At 39.3% G+C, this 25,685-nt stretch overlaps 1 protein-coding gene across 1 annotated transcript in view; it reads right to left on the reverse strand.

The window, feature by feature from the left end:
- Nucleotides 1–25,685, reverse strand: part of ANO4 (anoctamin 4) — a 166,188-nt gene that overhangs the window by 52,161 nt on the left and 88,342 nt on the right. The window contains exons 8-13 of the mRNA XM_045553135.1: nucleotides 12,701–12,807; nucleotides 12,241–12,296; nucleotides 9,894–10,015; nucleotides 7,917–8,051; nucleotides 6,740–6,836; nucleotides 2,210–2,270 (exon numbers count right to left, since the gene is read on the reverse strand). Of these exons, the coding sequence (XP_045409091.1) occupies nucleotides 2,210–2,270; nucleotides 6,740–6,836; nucleotides 7,917–8,051; nucleotides 9,894–10,015; nucleotides 12,241–12,296; nucleotides 12,701–12,807 (578 nt within the window). The remainder of the gene's footprint in view (nucleotides 1–2,209; nucleotides 2,271–6,739; nucleotides 6,837–7,916; nucleotides 8,052–9,893; nucleotides 10,016–12,240; nucleotides 12,297–12,700; nucleotides 12,808–25,685) is intronic.

Here is a 25,685-nt window from a genome sequence, read left to right on the forward strand (position 1 = left end):
AAAGTTTGGGGACCACTGGCTTAAGAAATGAATATTATTTTCCAAAGTCCCCTCACCGTGGAAAAGCTTAAGCGCTGGATGGCTTATCTTCATCATGGTTACTGACACTAATAGTTTCCAGAAAAACCAGATACATATTCTTGATCTGAGAGCTCAGACCTGTGACCAAAATTCTCTTAGGGTTAGTTTCTGTTGTTTGCAAGGGACAGAGACATATGAAGGATAGTGCAAATAATGAGAGCTTTTCACAAGGTCCATCAAGGGAGGCAAGAATCCTATAGGAATAGAGACTGGGCCTATTCAGAGCTAGGATATGGAAGGCCACAGCTTGAGAGACCTCAGCCATAGGAGAGCCTGGGTCTTCATCCTGATACTCCACGAATAGCCTGACTTGGCTATGTTCTGTCTTCACTTCTTTTTGGGAGATTGTCTTGCATCCCCCAGTTGGCTTCTGCACCTTCTATTCCATATCATTTCCTCTAGTTTGTTGCCTCTGCCTATTTCTAGGTTTTGATTCTCACAACTTCAGCCTCCTCATAATTCTTCCTGGTCCATACATCTACCTGCTGGTCAATTTCAATCTTTCTTTCTCTTCTTCCCTCCCTCCTGCTCTCAGTGCATCTTTCAGTGTCAGTTCCTGCTGGCAACTCCCTGCCCCCCTTCACATTTCCCAGTCTACATTCTTGACAATAATAATCTGGGTGGCCCTACCAGTCCCCATCTGGGCAGAAACTCAGGCCTTCCCGCAGGCCACTCACCAGCCTGTGGTTTGACTGATCTTGGGCCAAATGCTTACTGGCTGAGAGGGGCTGGAGTCACAGGGATCAAAACATGTCCCTTCAACAGAGCCATGGTGGGTGGGAAAATTTTCTCTTGATGGTCTCTAGGTAGGAAAGACACAACATATCTAGAACAAGCCTCCTTAAGAGAACAAGGTTTTATATTCCCACTTATCAAAAAAAAAGACCACTTAAATACATTGATGGTTTCATAAATAAATCCTTTTGTTAATTTCCTTCTCTTTCCTCTCTCTTCTCTTTTTTCTTCTTTCCACCCATCCATTCATCCATCCATCTATTCATCCATCCATCAAATACATATGGAATCTGTCTCCTGAAGAAATGTATGAGGTCTCTGATCACCATAATGGTCCTTGAGGACCATAAACCTACTAGGGGAGATAATCTGGGCATGCAAATAATTGTAAGTGCCCTAAGAATGACATAAACCAAATGCTGTGGAAGAAGCTCAAAGGAAGAAGGCATCTTCGGGTTGGAGCAGATGACATTTCAGCTAGGACCTGAAAGATGCAGAAGATTCTGATATTCATAGAAGACATAACAAACAATATGAGCCTAAGCCTAAAGTTAGTAGAGTTTTGTAACATCAAAATTCAGATTTTGACATTTTAAGTTATAGGAGAAATGTATAATTGTAAAAAATTCAAACCAAACTGAAAATACACAGCAAAAAGTCTGTCTCACATCACTAGTCACTTATTCTCCCATGAATCCTCCTCTCCAAAAGTAACTGCCATTCATTGTTTATTATGAATTTGTCCAGATATTTTTCTACACCATTAAAGTTTTATAATTCTTTGACTATATATCTATTATTAAATTCACTTTACAAAGAGGTGGGTTAAGTAACTTGCCAAAAATTACACAGCCTAATAAGTGAAGGAGTTGAAATTTCAATCAAGTCCTGTTGCTTCCAAAGATTTGAATGTTTCCATCACACTTTCTATCACACCTAATGGGGATATGAGCTTGAACTGGTATCAAAAGGTTCAATTCAGTCCTGTGAGTAGTTCTCATTTTTGGGAGTCATTTTACCCAGAGCTGGAAGAAAGCCAAAGGCAGATACTCATATGTTGGCCACTCACAATAGAAAGTGTATATATACTGAGATGGGTATTCGGTTCTCCTCTGACCTTTTGTTGTACTATGAGCTTTATTTTTGTCTCCAACAGAAGGTGAATTTTACTCTAATAATGGAGCACTGAGGAAATTGTTCAAGGTTTAAGAGAAGTCATGTTTCTCCTCCATAATATCACTTAAAAATAAACAAAATGAATTATTTACCAACTTGTTGCTAACAGAATAGCCAACTCAATTTACTTCCTTTCACATCCAAAGTGAGACTTTTAAAGGAACAGATCACAGAGTACATATGGGGGACTCAAGTTTTATGGTTGAAGAACACTTACCCCAAACTGCCATGAAAACAGCAAAGAAGACAGTGGCTCCATTGTCAAAAAGGTGGGTTACCTGGGAATAACATGAATCAGCACTGAGTTAATTTCTCATATATGGCATTCCAGTTCAGATTTTTTTCCAAGTTCTATAAAAATGGCTGTGATGATACAATGAGTTTTACAGGGTTTCTTTGGGGGATATTCTTTTTGGATTGTGAGCAAGAAGTGGGTACCTCTGACTATGAAGTAGCTCAGATACGCAAGAGAGAATTTGTTCCCTGTAAGTGAGTATCATCTAGTTGAACATTTATCAGCAGCCCCAATAGTGCTCCTAAGAATTCCCTTTTATGCCCCACAAAAACTCTTATACACGTACATATGTACACGGACATAGTTATATGAAGGACCAGGAAGGTACCATTGTTGCTACTTTAAAGGTTTCCAACTTCCCAAGCACTGTTTTTAATGCCTCATTTATTCGCTTTGAAAATATGGCTATTTTATTTGTGTAGTTTTGAGCAAACATTTTCTGGGCTGCCCTCTGGATTTTAGCATTATAAAAAAGAAGGAGCAGAACCATTAAGCAAATCCACTTCCACCTTTATTAAAGCCTCAGGTAATCACCATATTTTTCTGCTGCACATAACACAAAGACAGCTAACAATACTTTATTGCTAGGATAATATATTCTATTGCAAACACCATGGTAGAAAGCAAAAATATCCATTCTTACTGGGAAACTGCCAAGCTCATTTTTGCCTCCAGTATAAATCATGCCACTGTCCATGACACACTGAAATGATGACTGATAGGTTCATAAAGCATAACCTTTTTTTTTGGTATTTTATAGCTCCCTATAAAGTATACTGTCCCTTGGAGAATGTGCCAAGTATAAACAAGGTTTTTTTCCTGTTTTATCAGAGTGTGAGGTATTTCAGATTATTCCTAAAGTTTATGCCTCCTCTTTCTTTGAACACAGGAGAGGTGGGCAGCATTCAAACACCTACCATGAGACAAATGTCTGAAGCCTGTTTATTTCATGTGCTAGGGGGAGTGTTAAGGTATATATTGGGCACTTGGTATCAAATCAAGCTTGGAAGTTCCAGTGGTGTGTGGTTGGTTTGTGCTCTCTGTCAGGGTATCTGCTGGGAGTTGCTGGAAGTTTTAGCCTGCACCATCAGTGTCCATTCTAGAATGGATTGTGGTTGTCATTGTCTTTGGCTGCCCAGATCATCTTTTCTCCATTCTCCTTTCTCCAGGAAACAGATCTCTCTTATGCTGGTCCCAAGGGACACACAGCTTAAAAGAGAATCCATCAGAGTACTTCCCTGGGGCCTATAGGCAAACATTTGGAGAGAGAGTTTCCTGCTGGGAGTATGTGAATTAGGAGGAGTGAGGTGATAGGGACTTCTGCTTCCTAACAAGATGCTGAGCTAGCTTAGGCAGATGGCACCCTATGCCAAAATCAACCCTGGAGAAGCAAGATAGTAGACTCCAGGAACTAACAATACGCAAAGACAAACAAAAAAACAAAGACTCTGAGAAACTCCAGGGAGATAGAAGGTTGCCTTGAACTGGTCTGTGTGTCATATGTGTGTGTGGAGTGGGTGTGGGGGGGTGTATGTGATGGTGATGGTGTGTGAGAGGTAGGTGGCAGATTCCAAGCAGAGGGAGAGAACAGGATAGAAAAATACATAAATTATACTCTAGACTTCTCTCAGACAGTCATTGGACAATTAGTTTCCTTTCCTTCTGAAATCAGCTACCGCAGGCCAAACCATGGCTGCCGGTGTTCTTGGAACAATATCAGAAATGCTCAAAGTCCTGCTTGGCTGAGACATGGATGAAAGTAGCTGCTGCCCTCAGGCATTCCCTCCTCAGTAGATTCCTTCTTACACCCCAGGGCTGGTACATTACAAGGGAAAGGGCCTCCTCCCAATTCTGTTTTGTTCTAAGCAGGTTTAAAAATAAAATTCTGACCAGAAAAGTCCTCTGGTAGAGTGGTATAGCACACAATGGTGCCTGGGCACACTGTTCTCCCCTCCCTGTAACTCACCAGGATGACAGACTTGGGGCTGGTTTCTGACCCTTACTCAAGCAGTAGACACCTCCAGGGAACAGGCACACATAGTCCAAAATAGCGAAATATATAGGGAAGGCAACAACCTCCCCCCCCCAAAAAAAATCCTCAGCTAGGCAACATACACTTGAAATAGATATTCTGTAACAGCAGATCAAGAATTTAAAATATTCACAAAAAACATGCTTAAGGAGGTAAAGGAAGGAAGACACAAGGCTGGAGCCAGGGCAGTCGGCAGCCACTTTCCCCTAGTTTGAAGAGGACCTGCCTGCAGATGATCACCTGGGCAGAGAGAGACCGTTGTGGGCTGTGAGGCTCTCTCACTCACAGTGTGAGCTGCCCCAGTATCTGCTCCAGGGAAATGTGCCATTAAGTCCCTTTCTGCCTAAGCCAGTTGGAGTTGGGTTTCTCTGACTCTTGCAAATGCAAGTGTCCAGGATAAAGCACCCTTGATCAACAGAACGGCTGCTGATTTGACTGGGTCTGGGCTCCAATTTGATCCAATATTCTTGTGTGTCCACAATCCCTTGAAATCACTCTTACATGTCAAATAAATATTTCTAAAGGAAACCCTGTATAACTCCAATTCTGTGATTCTGAGGCTGTTTATCCTTAATTTGACTAAGTTTCTAAGTGAGAGCAAATGTTAAATTCAGAACCTAAACATCTTGTCGCTCAGTATGGCACAGGAGTAAAGAAGACAGGTTTTGCAGTCCAATAAGCCAAGGCCCAGCTATTCTTTGTCATGTGACCTTGGATGAGTAATTTTTACCTCTCTGAGTCTCTGAGTAAAATGGGAATATTAACACTCGTCTTGAAGTTGCTGTGAGAATTAGAAATAATAAAGCTAGGTTGCCAAGCTATTATTATAGCTATAACTATAACTATCATAACTATTATTGTTCTATAATAGATCTTACATTAGGGAGGATAACTGCCAATATAAGCCCCTATAAAATCTAAGCACTCTAAACTATTTATGATGATCCCTTTAAAGCATTATCAAGGATATCCTAAAAAGAGAACTTCACTCAGGTATATCTTCATTGGTTAAGAAAACACAAAAAATCCAATAAAATACACACACTCACACACAAAACTACAAAAAACCAAAAACAAAAGCAAAAAAACCTGGGCTTCTGCTTCTGGGATTCCCCCAAAGCAGAATTTTTAAACCTCAGACATTCAGGCTTATCTCATGACCTTTAAACCAAATTATATTACTGACAAAACTCTTGATCCTTACCAAATCTCTATTTTCCAAGGTCACTCTGTTAAATTTGTCCTCATCTACTCGGGTCTATCTGTGTGTTCTCCAATGATAAGGAGAACATTTTGTGCTTTTCTGGTCCCTTGCAACATACACTAAGAGCCAAAATCTTTCTAAAATGACAGCTCACTGCTGCGGTTTGTGCTCCTCCCACACAGACCGGCCACCTGCAGTACTGAGACATTATAGACAGGTCAGATCCTGGGTTGCCTAGCAAATGTTCTCTCATTTAAAATGAACAGAACTCTGCAGTGCCAACAGAGTAATTAGATAGATCCAGGCTGCAGCGATTGTAAAGGTTCAATAAAGTCTGCTAACTCCTTGCATATCTGGAATCTGGGAAAGCCAATAGGTTTTGGGAAAGTCTTCGTTAATCCAAACTCTAGTTATTGTTTCAAGTTAGTGACAACACCCTTAAGTAAAAAAATCCTACCAATCTGATGAACATGTCTAACATTTTAATAAAGTAAGGCACACCATGAGAAAGGGACATGCAATAACATGTAATAGAAATAATAGTGCCATGTATTTTTTCCACTTTTACGTATACTCTCTTCTTCAGTCCTCATGACATGCCAATAGGGCAGGACAGAGAGGACCTGTATTTTAGAGACCAGAAAGCTCACTCTCAGAAAGGCTGTACATGTGCAAGGCTAAGCAGGTAAGCAGCTTAGCTAGCCTTGAACTGAGGTCACTTTGACAATAAAGATGACGAAGATGAGGAGAATGATGGCAACTGTCATTTACTGAGATCTTACTATTTGCTAAGCACTGTACTTGGTACACACCTTGTCTCACTTCTAACAACAACCATGCAAAACAAGCATCATGTTCTCCATTTTACAGATGAGAAAACTGAGATTCAGAGAGGTTAAATAACTTGTTCCCAGATAAACAAGTGGTAAAGAGCAGAGCTGAAGTTTGAACCTAAATTTCTCCGACTCCAGCAACTGTGCCCTTTGCACTGTGCCATGCTGAAGCTTCTTGTGATGGTGCCTAGAGCCATACATTTAAATATGTGTGAATTACGAAAGATATCTAGGTTAGAATAGTGAACGATGGAGATAAGTCTATCCTACAACATTAACTTGAGAATTGAAGATTAGAAATTATGTAATATAGTTACCCACCATCCCTCAGCAAGGTGTATGTTAAATTCAATCCACCTAAAATGCTGCATATCTGAAATTACCTTGGCATAAACGCAGCTGTCTGATAGCCTCATGAATGGACAGTATTTGTCACACACAGGACACATGATGATGTCTGTAGCTTGGCAGACTTCTTTACTGGAAAAGAGAACAGAGAAGGACTGCTTTTTGATGACATGGAACATTTTTTTCCCCTCCAATGTCACCAGAATGTGCAACTAGTAACTAAGATCCAGTAGATTAAATTTTTGTCCTCAGATGCTTCTTAGCCTTGTCTGTTATTAATGTAAACAAACTCATATACATTTTAATACTTTGATAAACCTATTTATTTATGAAACTTTTCCTCAGCTTTACATATTAACAAGTTAGACAAATATATAAAGCAAAAACTTTGATTGTTATATCCCAAATTATACAAAAGTCCTTCACAACATTTCATAGATCTGAAGCAATTTCATTCTGAATTACGGGAAAAACAAGACACCTAAAAATGCCTGTCTCGATCTCTATGTGCATGATCAATTAAAACTAATATGGAAGAATAAATAAAAATGAGTAGGGATTTTAGTCCTGCCCTGGGAGAAAACTACATTTCATTAACAATTTCACCAGAAAGTAAAATATTTTTGTAGGTGAGAGACTCAATCACTCACTTTTATTTTTGAAATTACTTTAGAAAGGCACATTTATAATTTAAGATCATTGCTTAGCCTTGCAATAAGATCTGCATAAATACCTTAAACTATATTCTGGTGAGACAACCAAGATAACACTTGTTGACACTGAACCACTCCCAAGGCACTAGCAAGTTGGTGAGATGTCCTTTCGGCTTAGGTTTAAAGGGTTCTTACAAAAACATAGAATCCATAAGAAAGGATTGTCAGTTCACTATTTTGTGGTATCAGTTGAAAGAAAGGTGAAAGAGTCAAAAAGAGAGCACTTTTAGCCAGTGAATGAAAGTGATTTGTTCCATGGATGCATAGTGGTTTGTATGTCTGTAAATGTGACTTTTGCTTCCATGGTAGCTGATGACCACAAGACTATTGCAAAGGCAATGGATGAAGAGGACCTTGTGAATTGAACTTTTCCATGAGAGAGTGGGAGGGAAGTTAGGGTGAAAAACTAAGTGTATCCACAGTCTGTGAACATCCCCAAAGCTCAAACAGCCATCTCCAAGTATAAGCAAAGGCAGGCTCACTGGAGAGCTCCCTGTACCTGACTTGGCAGTGATCCAGAGTGACAACTCCATACAAAAAGACGAACAATCCAATGAAGGCAGCTGGGAAGAGCATGCCGGTGTACCAGCCCAGCCAGGCAAAATATAACCCAATCTTCTCTCCAAAGTACCTCCTGTTAAAGACACAACAGCCTTGCAAATTACAGCGCAGTGTGTAAAGTGAAGCGTTATAACACTTTGGTCAACCATTTTAATTTGTAGTGGCCTTGCCCAGAGAACGGAACATTTGATCAAATGTAGGCTCTGGGCTTAAATTTCTACTCCTTCTACTCTATATCAGAACGAGAATTAGTCCTCCCGTAAAAGAACATGATTATCCACAAGCTTATTTAAGAACACAGAATGGATTGGAAGGGGCCGGGGTGGAAAAAGGGAAATCAAGTTGAAGACAACTGTCATGGTTCAAATGACAGGTGAAGGCAGTGGAGATGCTGGGATTTGTCCAGGTTTGAGAGATATGGAGGAAGTAAAATCTATAGGACAAGAACTGTTTAAGACATGAGCTTCCCTGGATGCTCCACACCTTCATTCTCCTCAAGGCTTGGTTGTGCTTCTCACCCCCTTCCTTTTGCCCAACACAAATCCCACTGCTCTTCCAGGGCTCAGCTCTTGACTTCCATCCATCTTTTCCATTTTTTTCTGAATTCATGTAAAACTTATGGCCTCTGTCACACATTTTACCTAATTATGTGTGGTCTTTTTTTTCAAGTTGTCTCAAGTATACAGGGCCTGTGTTCCTAAGGGAAACTGAATTTCTCAAAGCCAGAGACCTTGGCTTCTGTTTGTCTTTGCCGATAGTATTTAGCACACTACTAGAAACACAATGGACAGTTAATAAATGCTCACTGACTAATCACAAAATCAAAACACCATCATGGACAGGAAATGTGTTGCCTGCAGCAATTATCTGTAACTTCTAATCAATGTAATCCTGTACTATGGCACTGAGGCTGGGAAGAGAATTTACTTTTATTTTATTTTTTCCCACTGTTTATCATACGTTGAGTCTGGACAAAGGAAAATGGTCTCATCTCAGGAAATATTTTCCACACACCCAGATCATCTGGATCATTTGTTACCAACACAAGGGTCACAACTCATCACTGTCCTTGCAACATTGGGAACAAATACCTGGTAACAAGGTAACAGGGGCTCTGGTAGGAAGATCACCACCCAAGGAGATAAAATACAAAGTGAGCTGTCTTTCTTTCCCCCTCCCCTCTGGGCTTATTTTTTAGGGCCCTGGTATAAGTGAAACATATCCAGCTACTCTAAGAAACGAGGCATGACTTTCTCTTTAGTAAGGAATCCATGAAGTATGGGTCGCTATTACCCAATCTCAATAACCAGTCTTTAAATAAACAATGAGATGTCAGAGCATAATGCTGCCAAGGTAGAAACTTGGACAGATATAGACAGTTAAAAAAAACATACCTTTTCATTGCATAATTATCATAAGTTAAAAGCTGATATGCTTTTTGACATATAGATTAAAAATATCTTTGAAGGTTATTAGTTTTAAATAAAAACTAAAATAAGCCTGATATTTATTGGAATGACAGTATCTCTTATGCTCTATTTGCACTGATAGTAACTAATATTTTGTCAGTAATATATGTAAGCAGTGTTACCTTTTTACAAGACAGTTTGTCGGTAACAGTCACATGGATGACCTACTCCTTATGGAGTCTCGTGGGAGACCTGGCTGATCCTACATGCCCCTTCCTGGGTCCCTTTCTAAGGCCCTTTAGGAGGAAGCTCCATCCTCATCAGTGGGATGGCGGGTTTACCAAGAACAACTGACGTCCTCCAGTGAGTTGCCGTCTTGTGAAGGAGCCAGGTCTGAGTGAGAGCTGTACATTCCAGACTCTGCTCTAACGATGGCTTGTCCCAGCTGACAGTCTGCCCTAAGCATTCTGTGCAGGCTTTCTATTTGCAGCTGGTTAAAAACTCACCTTACAAGATCCAAAGGCTGGTATTTATACCACACACCCCAGGAGGCCCAGCACTCATAGAGTAGATGTCGGTGGTTTTCCGCTCCATGGGTTCGAATGGAGTTTTTACTTCTGTAACTTCCCTGGGATAGAAACACCACTGCTAGTGAGGTGATACCCACAAAGGCCTTAAGGTAATGGTGATACTAGTCCCTTTACAGCAGGAGTAGCAGTGACATGAGGAGGAAATGGATCTTTTATGACAGGGAAGGCAGTTTGATGAGTTATTCTGGACATTGTCTTGCTGACGATGATGTCTAGTAAAAAGTTCATGCTTGCTAGAATCAAGCAGGTTTGAACTGAATTCAAGTTCAGTTCTGCTACTTTTTAGCTAGGAGACCTTGGACAAGCCCCCTAAATGCTCTGAGCCTTGGTTTCGTAATCCAAAATGGAACTAATAATATCTTCCTTGTTAGGTTTCTTCTATGGCTTCAATGAGTGTGTGGCCCAAAGGCCATGCCCAAGGCTCACTAGTTCTCTTCCCTACTTCTTTTAAGATAGGGTAGTTGGTAAACAGCTGTAGCTGTAACCTAGTCACATGGCCTTATCTACAAGAAAATCTTAGAATGTAAAAGCTAGAAGTAACTTCTGAACCCTAATAATTCAAATCTAATTCAAACTCTTCACTGAACAAAGGAGGAGACCGAGGGCCAGAGAGGTGGGTGTTTTTCTGAGGTCAGTTTGTGGCAATGCTAGTCTCACAACCAGAAAATGTACTTTCTGAAGGCAAACTAATTGTTCACATGAATGTGAAAAGTCCTTTCTTGATGGCAAGAACACAGGGCTGGGAGTAAAGAAACTCAGGTTAGCCTCAGCACAACCACCAATTCAGTGTGTGATTTAGAGGAGGTTTAACCTTTCTCTAGACCCCTATTTAAATTTTTAACATGAAACCAGGGCAACAATATCTGCCCTTCCTGCTTTCCTGCCTCTGTAGGTTGTTACGAGGTTAAATAATATAATTAAGTTAAACTGAGAGGAAAAAGTCAAAAGAACAATGATGCTATTATTGCTGCTGCTATTACTAATTTGAAATTTCTCTTCTTGTAGAATATAGGGCTTTACTGAGATGGGAAAGTCATAGAGAAGGCCATGGGTTGGTTACTCGGGGGTTTTGTGGCTGCATCTCATTCCCACCCACCCACTTCCCCGCACAGATGCTTCTGCGCCTACTGTTGCTCTGGCACTGTTGGTACCACGGCTGGGACCAGGAGAGGGGAGGATGCGTTTCTCACCAACACGCTTTTCTGGGCAAGCCCAACTAATTGCTACGGGAAGCTACATGATGTTTTGGGGGGAAATCTGTCTTTAAAATTCAGAAACACCTGTCTGTGGCTCTAGCAACCCTTTGTGTCAAAATGTGTGCTTCTGTCAGTAAGGAGTACTCCAAAAATGTTTCCTGGTAGTCTGTAAACAGGGTCTCAGATCACAGCTTCCAGTTTTCTTAATAAATAAGGTTTTAAAAGTCTGCCTCACCTTTTACATCCTCTTGGTGTTTAAGACCAAGAGAAAAAACATCGTGAGCCAAACAAAAAGTACGTTTGGGAAAGAGTTGCCAACTTAGAGAGTTGGAACTGTCCTCCAATGTGTTTATTGATAAGCTGTTATCATCGTTTCTAATAGAAGACTATACTGAAGATGGCTCTCACAGTAGCTTCACCCTGCCTGGTTTGCGAGGTCCCAGAGGGCAGAGGCTATGACATTTATCTTTGTATTCTCTGTGTCATGCAGTGACCAGAGTAGGGGTGCAATACCATGGAAACAACAGTAATCTCTCAACACTCATGAGGATTATGTTCCTGATACCCATGTGTAGGAGAATCCAGGGTTAAACAATCCAAGATCTATTGGGGAAAATAGTTAAGGGTAGTCATAGCTACACATATGAAAGTTGCTATATATGGCAAAGACCATGTAGTAAGTAAGGAGAATATCAACATTTATACATCTTAGGTGAACAATGAGTACAATACTATTAATTTCCATTCACCCTTTGGTTACCAGAGACTTTGCAAGATGGCTTCCTCCCACTCTTTAAGGAATAGCTATACATTTATTTGTTTCCCCCTGGGTCTGGTGTTTGATGCAAAGTTTCAATGCCTTTTTAATTTTAATTTTAATTCATGCTGAGTGACTCTTGGAAGAGATATAACAGTGCAAGTAGACTGCTCCCTAATTACCCATTGGACAAATTAAACTCATTCGGAACAAACGTTATATCAACAAATTCAATTAATGCCTATCCCTAGAAGCTGATTTCAGTAACAAGAAGTTGAGAGAAAGATAAGGACTCAAGGCAGCATAATACCTCGTGCAGGGGAAATGCAGCTTCATAGGAGCCATTGGTGAGCAAACGATTCAGACCTAAAACAACACAAAAGTCCACGTGATTAATATCCAGTTTTAATCCTCACAATGTTCAAGACAAATGTAAATGTGGTACTTTTTGGAGAAAACAATCTAAGTTTTCAAAAGTGATTCAGGACCCCTTGGGGGCACCAACAGTTTAGAAGGAAAGCTTTTCTGTCTGTCTGCTAGAAAATTGGGATCAAGGGCCGGGAAATCAGTTTTTCTTCTCTCTCTTTTTTTTTAAATTTTAAAATATCTAATTGTCAAACAAAGATTGAATATATTCAAGGTATTATCAAGGGAGTAGAGGTTTTATAAATGACAAGCATAGCTAGAATTAATGCAAACTTAAAACCAAAGGAAGAAGTCTGAAATCCCCAAATACCAAATGTAGTTTGCTATACTAACATACTACTTACCAATTTTGTTTTTTCCTTCTTCATACTTTATTCTTTGTAAAATATGATGCACAATTCTACTTCTTGTGGCGTTGTTGAAGAATGTGTCTTTGTTGTGTATGATGAAGCTGCACACACATTAAAAACACAAGCTGAGAATTAATTGGAGGCAAGAGATCTAATCCTGGTTATAATCTGGTGTTGTTCAGAGGCAGGTATCTTCAATCAGTCATAGAGAAGGTGTGTCTGGAACAGCATTAGAGATCCCAGAGGTTACACCAGAGTAGGAGGCTCATAAATCTGAGCAGTTTTGGTTCTCAGAATCCTGAGCATTAACATCAGCATGTCAGGAAGGATCTGGAGCTAAATAAAACTAAGAAAACCTAAAATAAACTAATAGCAAGTCTAGGTCTCGTATCTTGTTTTTTCTCAGTAAAGTCATTAGATAAGGTCAACTAAAAATTCATTTTGTTTTTATCTCCTGTTGTCTTCTATTCTGCCCCCTGCCATATCATAACTAAATGGATTTTCAGAAATTTTAAGACCTGAAACTGACTTGGGTGGCAGACACAGGAATGAGCTCTGGTCTGGCTCACGGGTGAAGGGAGAGGTCTGTCTTTGGAAACCTTCTTCTAAAGCACACACTTAAGATTGTTTTCTCTCTCAGCCAGTGGCCCAGTCAGTCTCTAAAGTTTGTCAAGGGCAAGTGTACATGCACACACACACCCATACCCGCCTGACACACACACTGGGCTTTCTAGTAGGTGTTCCTACCCTACTGAGGGATAACAGATAGAGCTTCCATGGCTAGATAATCCAGTATAAAGTGGCTATTTCTTCCCTTCTTGGGAATGCAATAAATGGTAGAATATTAGAGATATTGTAAGTGTAATTGCTTCATAAATTGTAAAGTTTATTAACTCAGCAAACTTTTATTGCATACCTCCTATAAGTCAGATACCATGCAAAGGCATATAAACATTGGTAGCCATCACCCCTAAAACCCAGCTCAGAAGTCACCTCCCCCAGGAAGTCCCCCCACCCTTCCAACTGTACTCCTTTCCCCGAAAGAATTTACTACTCCCTTCTCTGTGCTATTTCTTATTTTGCAAGCATATAAATTTACTGATCATTCTGTGTTGTCATTTATTTGTTCCTACTTGTTCATAAAATGTTTATGCAGGCCACTCTGTAAGGTAATGATTATGCAGACAAAACCCTTGTCCTTGAGAAGCTTACAGTCTACTGAAGACAGAGCATAAAGGAAATGAGCACAGTCGTGTGGCAGAGAAGGGCAGAATCAACCTCGTTTTGCATGTCTTTTCTCCACCTGAGACTGTGAGCTCATTCAGGACAAAAGGCTGAATCATAACTTCTGTAGCCCTAAGATCTAGTGAGTGGTGGGTGCACAGGTGTGTGAGGGTCTTAGATATTGGGGAAATTGCTATTCAATGTTTTTCTTCAAGAAGACGGATTCTCAGGAGATGTTCAGATGATGAGAGGAAGAGATAAACTTGGCCTAGAGGAAGTGTGGTCCAGATGAGGAGCTTGGTTTAGAAACAGACTTGGGAATATGAGTTTTGGGACAACAGATAAAGGAGAGAAAGGCCACAGAATATGAACACAAAAAGGAAATCATGTGAACTGATTTCTTGGAGAAGTATTTTCTTCCCACTTTCACTTCTCTTGGATTCTCTTACAGAATATTGCTCTTGGAGGGAAATAATTTGACTTGGTGGATGAGAGACAAATGCTCGTGGGTAAATGAGGAAGCTGCAGCGTTTATCTGATATTTTCTCTTGGGATTTCTGAAAACATTTTATAGCATCAAAGAGGAAGAGGAGAAAACCAAGAGTCACATCAAATGTGATGCTTTGTATTTTACCCTCCTCTACTTTTTCACCTTGTTTGAGACAGGCCATTACATTTTAATACCAAGTAAAGGTGTCATAAAGAAATAGCCAACAAATAAAAAGCGCATTTTGACTCACAATCCTAGATGATAACCGAAAGCTGGTAAGTACAACCATGCTTGACGAGAAAATTCAGGGCTAAAAGCCCATGTCTCTCCTCCATTAAATGGTTTTCTGCTTCCATCTCTTTTTATAGCATGACATTACATTTTCTGAGCACACGTAATAGTTCTCCATAATAAGCACCAAAGACAAGCTTCAAATTTTTTTTTCCCTTTTCCTTACATCCAGGTCATACCTGGAGCCTTGACATTCTATAGTGGGAGCGAATACACAGGGTGTGTGTCATGCTCTATTTTAACACTCTGAATATGTGAATTCATGGAATGCTTACAATAAATAACCCACGAGGTAAAGTAATTATTGCCTCCATTTTACAGGTGGAGTATCAGAGAGGTTAAGTGATGTGCCCAAAATCACTCAGCTAAAAAGGAGCAGAGACAGGATTTGAACTCAGGCAGTCTAGCTCCAGAGGCTGCCCAGACAGCCACTCCACTTGCCTGCCTCCTTCTCTATGGTAGCAACTTCCTGACTCTTGGAGGTTGGTCTCTTGTTTCCATGCATCCTTTGAACCTCAGCTCAGGCCATATCTCCCCCCAGGCTCTGACTTGATGCCCGCACTGTAAAATGTAGTGTGGTGCTATAGAGAAGGAAGCAGAACACTACTGAGTGCAGGAGGAGGGAGATGGGCGTGTAGCTCTGGGTGTGCTCAACATCATCTCTGCTTTTGCTAAAGACTCTGAGGTCAGACAGACCTCAGTGTGCACCCCAGCTTTACCACTTATGAAGTAGGATTGGGGCCATCCCTCAACTTTTCTGGGTCTCAGTTTCTTCATCTGTGACATGCGGATAACACTGTAACCACTCTCATAGGGTTTTGTAGATTAGCAGAAATGACGGCAGTGCTGAGCCCACTGGCTGGCATTTAAGAAGCTCTCACAGTCAGCTGTCGACATTGCTGTAGCTTCTACTACTTCATATCAAAATTGCCTGCCTCCACGCCCCACTTCTCCGTATGAGCTTTTTGAGGGCAGAGACCACCTATACTCATCTCTGAATTCCCAGCACCAGCAAAGGGCTTAGCACACAACAAACCCTTAAAGTTGGCTCAAATGAACTGAACTTTTGGAGAACACTAGCTAACGCTGGGGGCTATGAGACGAAATCTCATTTCCTTACACCTTGGCCTCTACTCTTGCTTCTTGGAGATCTTTATACCTATTCCATCTCTTCCAGCTGCCAGCTGAACCCTTCCCTCCACACTGCATGTCTAAGGATCTTCTTGTGGGATGTGGAACAGTCTCATGTTCTCTGTCACTCTTTCAAACTGGAGGATTATGAGAAGGAACAGTGATGATTCCCTGTGTCATGGTTCTCACACTTTTCTTAGCCACAAACAACTTTCTCTAAATGAAATCTCTCTCTCTCTTTCTCTCTCTCTCTCTCACACACACACAGAGTAAGCTGAGAAATTCTGGCTAAAGAAATTCTGTGATACCTGGGGCTCAGTCTCTGAGCAGGGCTCCATGCTGCCTTAGAAACTCGGCTCTGGTCCCACATATTGCTTGGGGGATAGTGAACTGGTGCAAACTCTACAAGGGCCATTTGACCTGGTCTATCAAAATTATGCATATGTCCTCCTTATATATAAAATATTGCAATATGCTGGGTCTTTTAACAAGTAAATATGCTTGTTCTGTGCAAAACAGTGTGCATCAAGGGTGTGTATATATGGAAATGGTTAGAGCGTGGGAATGAATGTACATATCTTGAGATGGGGGAATGCAAAGGTGAAAAGAACCTACCTCCCTTCCTCAGAGATGTCTATATTCTTATTAGATAAAATGAGAAACACACATTCAAAGGTATGAATTGGGCAAAGGTACTCATTAGTGCTAGTTCTAAAATTCACTTATTATAAAATGTGCCACTTTTAAAACAGATAACTTACTTTATTTTCTAAACTTTCTTCTTAGACCACAGTTATCAGAATAAGACTACACTTTCTTCACAAATTCTTACAACTGAGGGAAATGTTAGATTAGTCTGAATTATCTAGACTCCAGAACTGTTAAAAGAAATTTCTGAGATAATGAAAATGTTCTAATTTGTTCTATCTAATATGGTGCCCACTAGTTACATGTAGCTAGTGAGCATTTGAACTGTGATTAGTAAAACTGAGAAAGTGAATTTTAATTTAATTTAATTTTAATTGATTAAAATAAAATTTAAATGGCCACATGTGGCCAGTAGATACTGTATGGACAGCACAGATAAACAACGGCCTAAGTTGTGGAGGGCACTTTGAGCATGTGGCAGAACCTACCCACAGCCTGCAGGGTGGGATCTTCACACTGCATCTCCCTTTGATTACAATATCTAAAGAGGAGGGTGGGTGAGGGGTGAGGAATAACCTACAGGACTATGTACAGGTTGCCAGAAGACCGGGTCCAAATCCTTCTCTTCTACTTTAGCCCTGTGGCCTCAAGGAAGTCATCAAGTTTCTTTGGAACACACTTACTTGTCAGGAAAATGAGAGTCACATGTTTTAGTTGCCCGAAGATAGGGTTAGGTAGTCACAATGTGAGACTACAGAGTATCAAGGCAGGTCATCAAGGCAGGTCATCAAGCCTCGCTGGTAGATGACCGAACTCCTATCCCCAACTGCCTATTTGACATCCCAGTTGATGCCTAAGAGACAATTCAAACCAAACATTTCCAAAACAAAACTTTTGATATACACCCTTTTAAAAGAAAAATCTGCTCTTCCCTTAGTCTTTTAGAATAACAACAACAACAAAAACAACAAAATGGCATTCCTGTGCCAATTTCACAAGCTACAAGCTTGAGAGGCATCCTTGACCCTGTTTCTCATGTCCAACATCCAATCCATCAAGGTCTTTGGGTCTCTCATCCCAAATGTTATCCTGAATCTCACCCTTTCTCACCCTTCTACTTCAAAGGTGTTTCCAGGACTATTGCAATAGCCTCCTAACTGTTGTATCTAATTTCACTCACCCAGTTCATCCTCTACACAGCAACCATAATGACCTTTTAAAAAAATGAATAAGATCTTATTCTTTTGTTTGCTCCTTTCCGTGGGGGAGGTAATGGGTGTATACATACATAATGAGTGCGATGCGCACTATCTAGGGGATGGACACGTTTGAAGCTCTGACTTGGGGGGGTGGCAAGGGCAATATACATAACCTAAACTTTTGTACCTCTACAATATGCTGAAATAAAAATTAAAAAAAAAGGAAAAAAATCTTATTCTTTTCAACTTAAAACTCTTCAGTGACTTCCCATAGATTTGGAAGAAAGCTTAAACTTCTTTTCACACAATCCTACATGGTTCTTGCCTGCACCAATGACCTTATCTCCTCTTCTCTTTGCTCACTGTAAACAAGCAACATGGCCCTTGTTTTCTGCCCCTGAACAAATCCAGCTTGTTATTGCCCAGGAATTTAGCCCACGCTTTTCCCAGATTTTTGCACAATTTGTTTCTTTCCAACATTGAGTCTAGACTTAAATGTTGCCTCCTATTCATTCTAGCTAAGATATAGTCCAATCTCCTGCTCCACAAATCTCTCTCTCTCTCTCTCTGTCTCTCATCCCATTACCTTGTTTTATTTTCTCCTATGTTTTACTCTCTGAAAATTTTAAGAATGGGACTGGGGTGGGGGAATATGTATCTACATTTTTGTTGTTTACTATCCTCCCCCCACAGAACGTAAGCTCTATGAGGGCAGGGCTTGGTCTGCCTTGTACTCTATTGTAGGGCCCAAGGAAATAAGTAAATCATGTGTTCCCCATAGAGACCCACTAGATGTTCCAGAAATTGTCAGATTATGTCATAGAAAAATTTTACATTTTTTTCTAATTGGAAGATTCTCAAAATCAGTTTCATTTTATAATTATGCTTTGTTATGGGTTACTACTTTGGGAGAAATAAAGGCAATGAAGAGAGTTTTCAATTTGATTTTTTACATATATTATGGAATTTCTGAGATTTACAAAACAAGTATTCTCAAAGGTATGAAAATCTCCATGGTTTAAAACTTCAAGTGGTAACTTTGTCAAGAAGCATTTAACTACCTATAGACAGTTTTGTACTATTATTTTAGAATTACAGCCACATTATTGACCTCTATAAATTTAAAAATCTAAGGCTTGTGGCAAAATGGGAAACAGGACCAGATAACTAATCAAGGCATGTTTCTTGTCTCTGTAGTAAAGGAGTTTGAAGCGTGTGCCCAGCTGAATTTCAGAATTCACCTGAACGAGTGACCACTATATGCTTCTTGTTCTCCATTTTGAATGGTAGTATCTGTTGTAATTATTCTGTCCCTGTCCAGTCATTATCTGTTGAAAATGTATGGGGAAGATAACTTGTCTTTTTCATTCACTAGTTTCTGATTCATGAACAGCCATGCCTGAGGAGCTATATCCAAGGATTTTCATCCTTAACTAACTGAGTAGAATATGAGATCCTGGACTTTGAACCTGATGAAACATTGGGATAACAACTGTGGGGATCCTGGGATGGGAATGAGTACATTTTCTATGTGGAAACAATTTGAATAAATTACTCCCAGAGGGCAGTCTGTGCTAGATTGAAAAAAGAAAAGATGGCCACAATTCCTCCTATCCCTATGTGTACACTTCATTGTGCTGTGAATTTCTTGCTTCTTCCATCAAGAGGTAGCATCATCTACCTCTTGAATCTGAGTGGGCGTTATGAATGGCTTTAATCAACAGAATATGGTAGAATTGAGTCTGATGATTTTTAGGCTGAGGCTCTGCAGCTTCCATTCTTGCCCACCCATTTGGAATGCTGCTCCAAGACTGCCAAGGTAAAGAAGCCTGAACTAGCCTCTCCGAAGATGAGCCATGTGTAGAAAGAAATACAGCCAAAAGCTGGCACCAACCACCAGATATGTGAATGAGACAGTTTTGGACCACCCAGTCCAGTTGAGCAAAGAGACAATTGTAGCCACATGTTAACTGCAGGTGAAACCAGCCCAAGAACTGCCCAGCTGAATTTAGCACAAATTGCTGAAAAAGGAATAATGAGCAAATAAAATATTTTTTGTTTTAAGTCAGTAAGTTTTGTAGTAGATTGTTATGTAGCAATAGATAAGCAATATACTAGTCTTTTTTAATGGCTGAAGTTGTATTATTTCATAATACAAAAAGAAAAGTGAAGGTTAATGCCTTAAAATAAATATTTTAGGAAACTTTCTTAATTAGATTTTTTAAATAGGTACTTCTTTTCTAACAAGGAGAAGCAAAGGTGATACAGTTAACTGTCACTTAAATTATGTCCTCAAATTAATGACAATCTAAGTAGGAACAAAGCACCCAATTAATTTTTTTTATGTGACAAGGCCTATTTTGAGAGTTTTCTGGGCTTTAGGCAATTGCATGCAGTACAATAACTAACTTCTTATCTTCAGTACATTTGTTATGAGTAAAGGGACGATAAGATTATCAGATCATCAAATATATAATACTGGAAGTTCTGACTGCTTGGTAAAGATTTTAAAGCCTCTTTTTTGGATTAAAATGATAAGTTACTGGAATATAAAGCGATGTGAGACATTTTTCTTATTCAAATGGTCATTTCTAACTTGGCTCCAGAACATTGCCAACCAATGGAAGGAGACTGGCAGGGATTTCCCTGGGGAATATGACCAACCTAAGATGAAAGATCTAATGATAATGACATTGGAGAATCTAAAATGAAACCACCTAGCCATTTCCCTACAATGAGGCCCATGGTTGACAAGACTCACCTATTACTGAGAAATTCTACCGAAGTTTTACATTTTCTATTCTTAAATATGGACAGTCAGCAAAAGTTTAGTAGGTATCTGAGAAATCTATTAACATAAAAGAAAGAGAATAATACAAAGAGACAAATAAAAATAAAGAAAGAAATATGTTAGAGAAAATTAGGCTATTCAAAGTGATGAAACATTAAAAAAAATCAGTATGCTTAGAGAACTGAGAAGATATTGCAGTTGTAAAAGAAAGCTCAAAATATGTTTAAAAAGTCAGAACATTATGAACATAAGATATTATTATAATATAAAATATCATAAAAATGATAGCAGAAGTTAAAAACTCAATAGAATCATTTGACTACAAGTTGAGGAAATCTTCCAGAAAATAACTTGAGGAAATCTCCCAGAACAAAAAGATATAGACTATCAAAGAGGAAAGGAAGATAAAGACATTTTAGGATGAGCTCAGGAAGTCTAATATCTGAAAAATAGGAATTCCAGAAAGACAGAAAAGGAACAAATCATCTAACAAATTCAAGAATTATTCAAGAAAATTTCCCTGAACTGAAAGACAAGAGTATACATGTTGAAGGGTCCACTGAGTATCCAGTAAAATAGATTAGCCCAGAGCCACATCAAGATACATTACTATTATGCTTGAAAGCACTGGGGACAAAGAGGCAATCATATAAGCTTCTATAAGGAGAAAAGTTACATAGAGAGAATTAGGAATTGCAATGTTTCTGAAGTTCTCAGAAGCAATATTGAATTTTAGAAATTAAAGGAACAAGATCTTCAAAATTCTGAGGGAAATTATAGAATTCTGGGTATAGAATTCTATACCTAGCCAAACTATCACAATGAGTGAAGTATAATAAATGTGTATTAGTTTTCTAGGGCTGCTGTAACAAAGCACCACACACTAGGTGGCTTAAACAACATACATCTATTTTCTCACAGTTCTGAAGGCTGAAAGCCCAGGATCCAAAGTGTCAGCAGGGTTGTTTTCTTCTGAGTCCTCTTTCCTTGATTGTGGATAGCTGTCTTCTCTATGTGTCTTCACATCATCTTCTTTCTGTGTGTGGCTGTGTCCTAATTTCCTCTTCATCTAAAGATACCAGCCATATTGGATCAGGGCCCACACTAATGACTTCATTTTAACTTAATCACCTCTTTAAAGACCCTATCTCCAAATAGAATCACATACTGAGGTACTGGTGGTTAGAACATTAACATGTGAATTTTTGCAGGGGACAGAATTCAGCCCATAACAGTAGGCCAGATCTCAAAAAATTATCTGCCATGAAATACTTCTATCAGGAAGTCACTGGAGGATGGAAAGTGAGGGTGCAATAAAAGGGTAGAATAAATGAGATCCAGGAAACAGATGATTCAACAAGGTGAAAGACAAAGAGAATCCTAGGATATTGGAATAGCAAGATCCCAGGATGACAATTTGTATCAGGAATGGAAAACAAGTTCAGACTGGAACTTGTCAGAAGGGTACAGAGTGATTTTCTGAAGAAGATGAAATTGCTTGTATATCTGATGAATCTGAAGTTCCTGAACTTAGACAAGGTAGACACACTGGGCCAAACAACTGGCTGAGTTTAGGGTGGAATTAATGATAAGCAATTAGAAAACTTTCAAATTTAAAAATCAAGATAATGAGTTCTTCTAGTTCAATCAAAAACAGTGAAGGAAAGGCAAATGATTCGCATTGTACTATAAAACTTAGCTGAGTAGCATTTGTATAGTTATAATAATGTAAACACTGATATACATTATAATAATATAATAAAATTGTGATACAGCTACGTTGAAAGGATAAAGGATAAGAAGAATTGTGGTAAGAGTTTGTGAGAATGAAAAGCAACAAATCCTTATTCTCTGTAGTGGGAAGTCAATAGATTCTGCTATAATTGAAAAATAAGATAAAACAAACCTGAGTTTGAGTCTTGGTTCTCCCAAGCACCAACTGTTTGAATTTAGAAAAGTAACTGCTCTAAATCTTAGGATTCTTATCTTTCAGATGGGGACAACAATAATACGTACTTCAAAAGGATGTTTGAGATTAGGAGATGTTGCATGCAGTGTACTTATGTACATATCATGCTCTTAAATGGCAACTTTATGACTTATTATTAGCTCTCTGTTGGTCACTTTTTATAAGAAATACTGACTCTCATAGTTTAAACAGGCCCCAATGTATGATATAAGTACATGCTATTTTGAAGTCAGATCTTATGAAGTCTTTTTTGTTTAATAAAATAGTTTTAGACACATAAAAATGCACTTGAGAATAATATCAGACACCTATATTCCAGTTTGTAAATACAGTTGAAGTTCCCCAGTGTGCCCTTCCTCAGATGCATTTCTCTCTCCTAGAGGTAACCACTATCAGGAATTTTTTATAATCTACAATATGTATGTATTCCTAAAAATATAGTATTATATGTTTTATAACTTTACAGAAATGGTATCATGCTATACTTACTTTACTGCAGCTTGTTTGCTTGCTCAACACTGAGGTTCATTCATGTTGATATGAGGAGCTCTAGTCCAGTCATACTCCCTGCTGCTTAGAAATCTATTGTATGGGGACACTACAGTTTACTGGCTCATTCTATTGCTGGTGAATATTTAGGCTATTTCCAAAGTTTTATTATTATAAACATTGCTATAGTGAACATTTTGTAAAATGCACATGTGCAAGTGTTTCTGGATAATGTACATACTTAGGAATGGCATAGGTGAGTCTAAGGGTGCATATACATTAGGATAGGTCTTAAGAAAGAAGCAAAATTCAAATTTAGGGGTATTATTCACCCACATGTCACAGCATCCTAATGTGACATGATCAATGGTGAGGTGTGTTACACTGAATTTGATGCTAATAATGGTTAGAGTGCCTACAGTTGGGAATGATGTTTTAAAAATAAATTAGAATGGATTTGAGGTGCCTTTTTAATAGCTTCATTTTACTCCCATGTATTCTAGTATGTTTTCTACAGGAACAGAAAAACATGAGGGAGTATGTTGTATAAGTAAACATAACCATGTGTCATGGTAGAAAAAGGTTGGCAAATTGTTGATTGAAATAGTATTTTAAAAAGTCAGTTACCTAACAAAACGATATGCATTAATTTAGTCAGAGGTTGCAAACCTATTGGTGAGACACAGTAGACCAAACAGTACCTTTGGCATTGGCTACGTATGCACAACCAAGAGAACTGGGAAAGTGGACAGTAATCTGGATAATTCTAGAAGAAGAGGAGGGGGTGGAAGAGGAAATGATGGGGGGAAAAAAAGGAGAAAGAATGCTGTAGAAAAGAAAAAAGAGGAAGAGAGAAAAATAATGATATCTTGGAATTGGGAACACTTTAGACCAAATCCTATGTCTAAGACTAGACCATGAAAATCAACACAGATAGAATTCATATATATTATATACTTAGATATCAGTTTCCACCAACATTATTCACAAAATAGATGGCATTTATTGAATATTTACCATAGGAACTAATATAATTTGTTGTTAATTTTCACCATATATATGGGTATTATTATTCTCAGTTCACAGATGAAGAAACTGAAGTGCAGAATCACATGCTTTATGAGTTACAGACCCAGGATTTGGGGCTCAGGTCCAGTTGACTCCAGAGCCTGTGCTCCTAACCAGAGCTATTGTGAGCTCCATCATTAACCCTTAAGGACAGAGACTGTGATTCACTCGTCTTTGTCCAGCCCTACACAGTGCCTGTCACAGAACTGATGCTCGACACGGACTGAACTGAAATGGATATTCAGAATGAAAATGTGAAAGCATCGTAATATTCAAATTTATTAGAGATCCGTTCTATTTGCTATTCAAAAGTAAGTCAGATTAAAGAGGAAATTACTTTTTCTAAAAAATACGTAAAACAAGTTTAGAATCATAAATGGGTTCTTAATTAATCCTCAGACCAGAAAAATCCAATTCAGAACAAGCCAAGCCTTCAGCTTTCCACTAATGAAGGTGCTACTATAATTCAGTCAATAGTATGATTTTGTTTGAATTACTTAGGCAATTGTCACTGCATAAATTTATTATTGAGTGACTCATCCATGACTAGCATCTCAGTCTGGTCTCTGGCATGGGTCTTGTTTTCATATTCCCTTATCGAAGGTGAGCTGTTGTGAGTGTTGACTGAAGGGACAGATCTATCTACTTCCCTGCAGCTTGTTTGTATTGCTGTGAGCAGTGAAGTCCTAGAAGCTCTGCCAACCATCTGAAAATTTTGGAAGTTGGTGAAATTTACCTTCTATGATCCCGTTTTCATTTTTTTTTCCTTTTGGCTTTTTTCACCTTTACCATCTTTGCGGCATCCTTTATCTATCCCTGCTACAGCCAAAATACCCCTCCCTATCTCTTTTTTCCTCCCCTTCTTTATTTTAAACTATTCATAATGGGGTGTAAACAAACAACAGCACTGAAGTTTTCCTCTTTCCAGGGGACACTTTTATTTTAATTGAGGATGACTTTAGCCAAAGAATTAAAGTCTAAATTGTAAAATTCCAGGTATTAGAGAGTGTGGTGTCTACTAAGTTATCTAAGTACCCCTTCTATGTCCTCTATGATGCTGGAGCAGAGACTCTGAAAACTACATTTCTGCTTTGCCAACTGTCTCTATGACATGCTCTGTCAGTACAGGGCATGAAAGGGAGATTGGGAGGGAAAACAGGTGGAAGGGACTTTGTTCTTCCTGTTTGCCTGCTTGCTCCTCTCAATGTCACACGAGCAATGATCCTCCAATCTCACAATGGCAGTTGGTTCCAGTTTCTAGCTTAAAGAAAATAAACTAGACTCACTCCATTGCCCCACACCCCTGAGGTACCAGCCCCAGCGAGGCAGCCTCTCCTCCTCTGAGCTCCTTGGTTCTGCCCCCACCTCTTCGTTTTGCTCCCCCAGCCCTAGAGGCAGCAGCTGCTTCACTTCCTGCAGTTCTTACCCCAGTTGCTCAGAATGGCTTCCTGCTTCTGCCCACTATGTAGCTCAGGTAGGTGACTTACCCTCTCTGTGTCCCATTTCTCCATTTCTAAGTGGATATAACAATACTACTAGTCTCATGGGTAGCCCTGTGACTAGTGAGCACTCAGTAACTGTCAGCCGTTGTATCACAGAAAGAGCATGGGTTTGCAATTAGGCAGACTTGGGCTCTAACCCCAAAGTCTACTTGCTACTGTGTGGCCCTGGATAAAGTA

This window comes from Lemur catta, chromosome 6, assembly GCF_020740605.2.
Source record: "Lemur catta isolate mLemCat1 chromosome 6, mLemCat1.pri, whole genome shotgun sequence".
In the NCBI taxonomy this organism is placed as follows: domain Eukaryota; kingdom Metazoa; phylum Chordata; class Mammalia; order Primates; family Lemuridae; genus Lemur; species Lemur catta.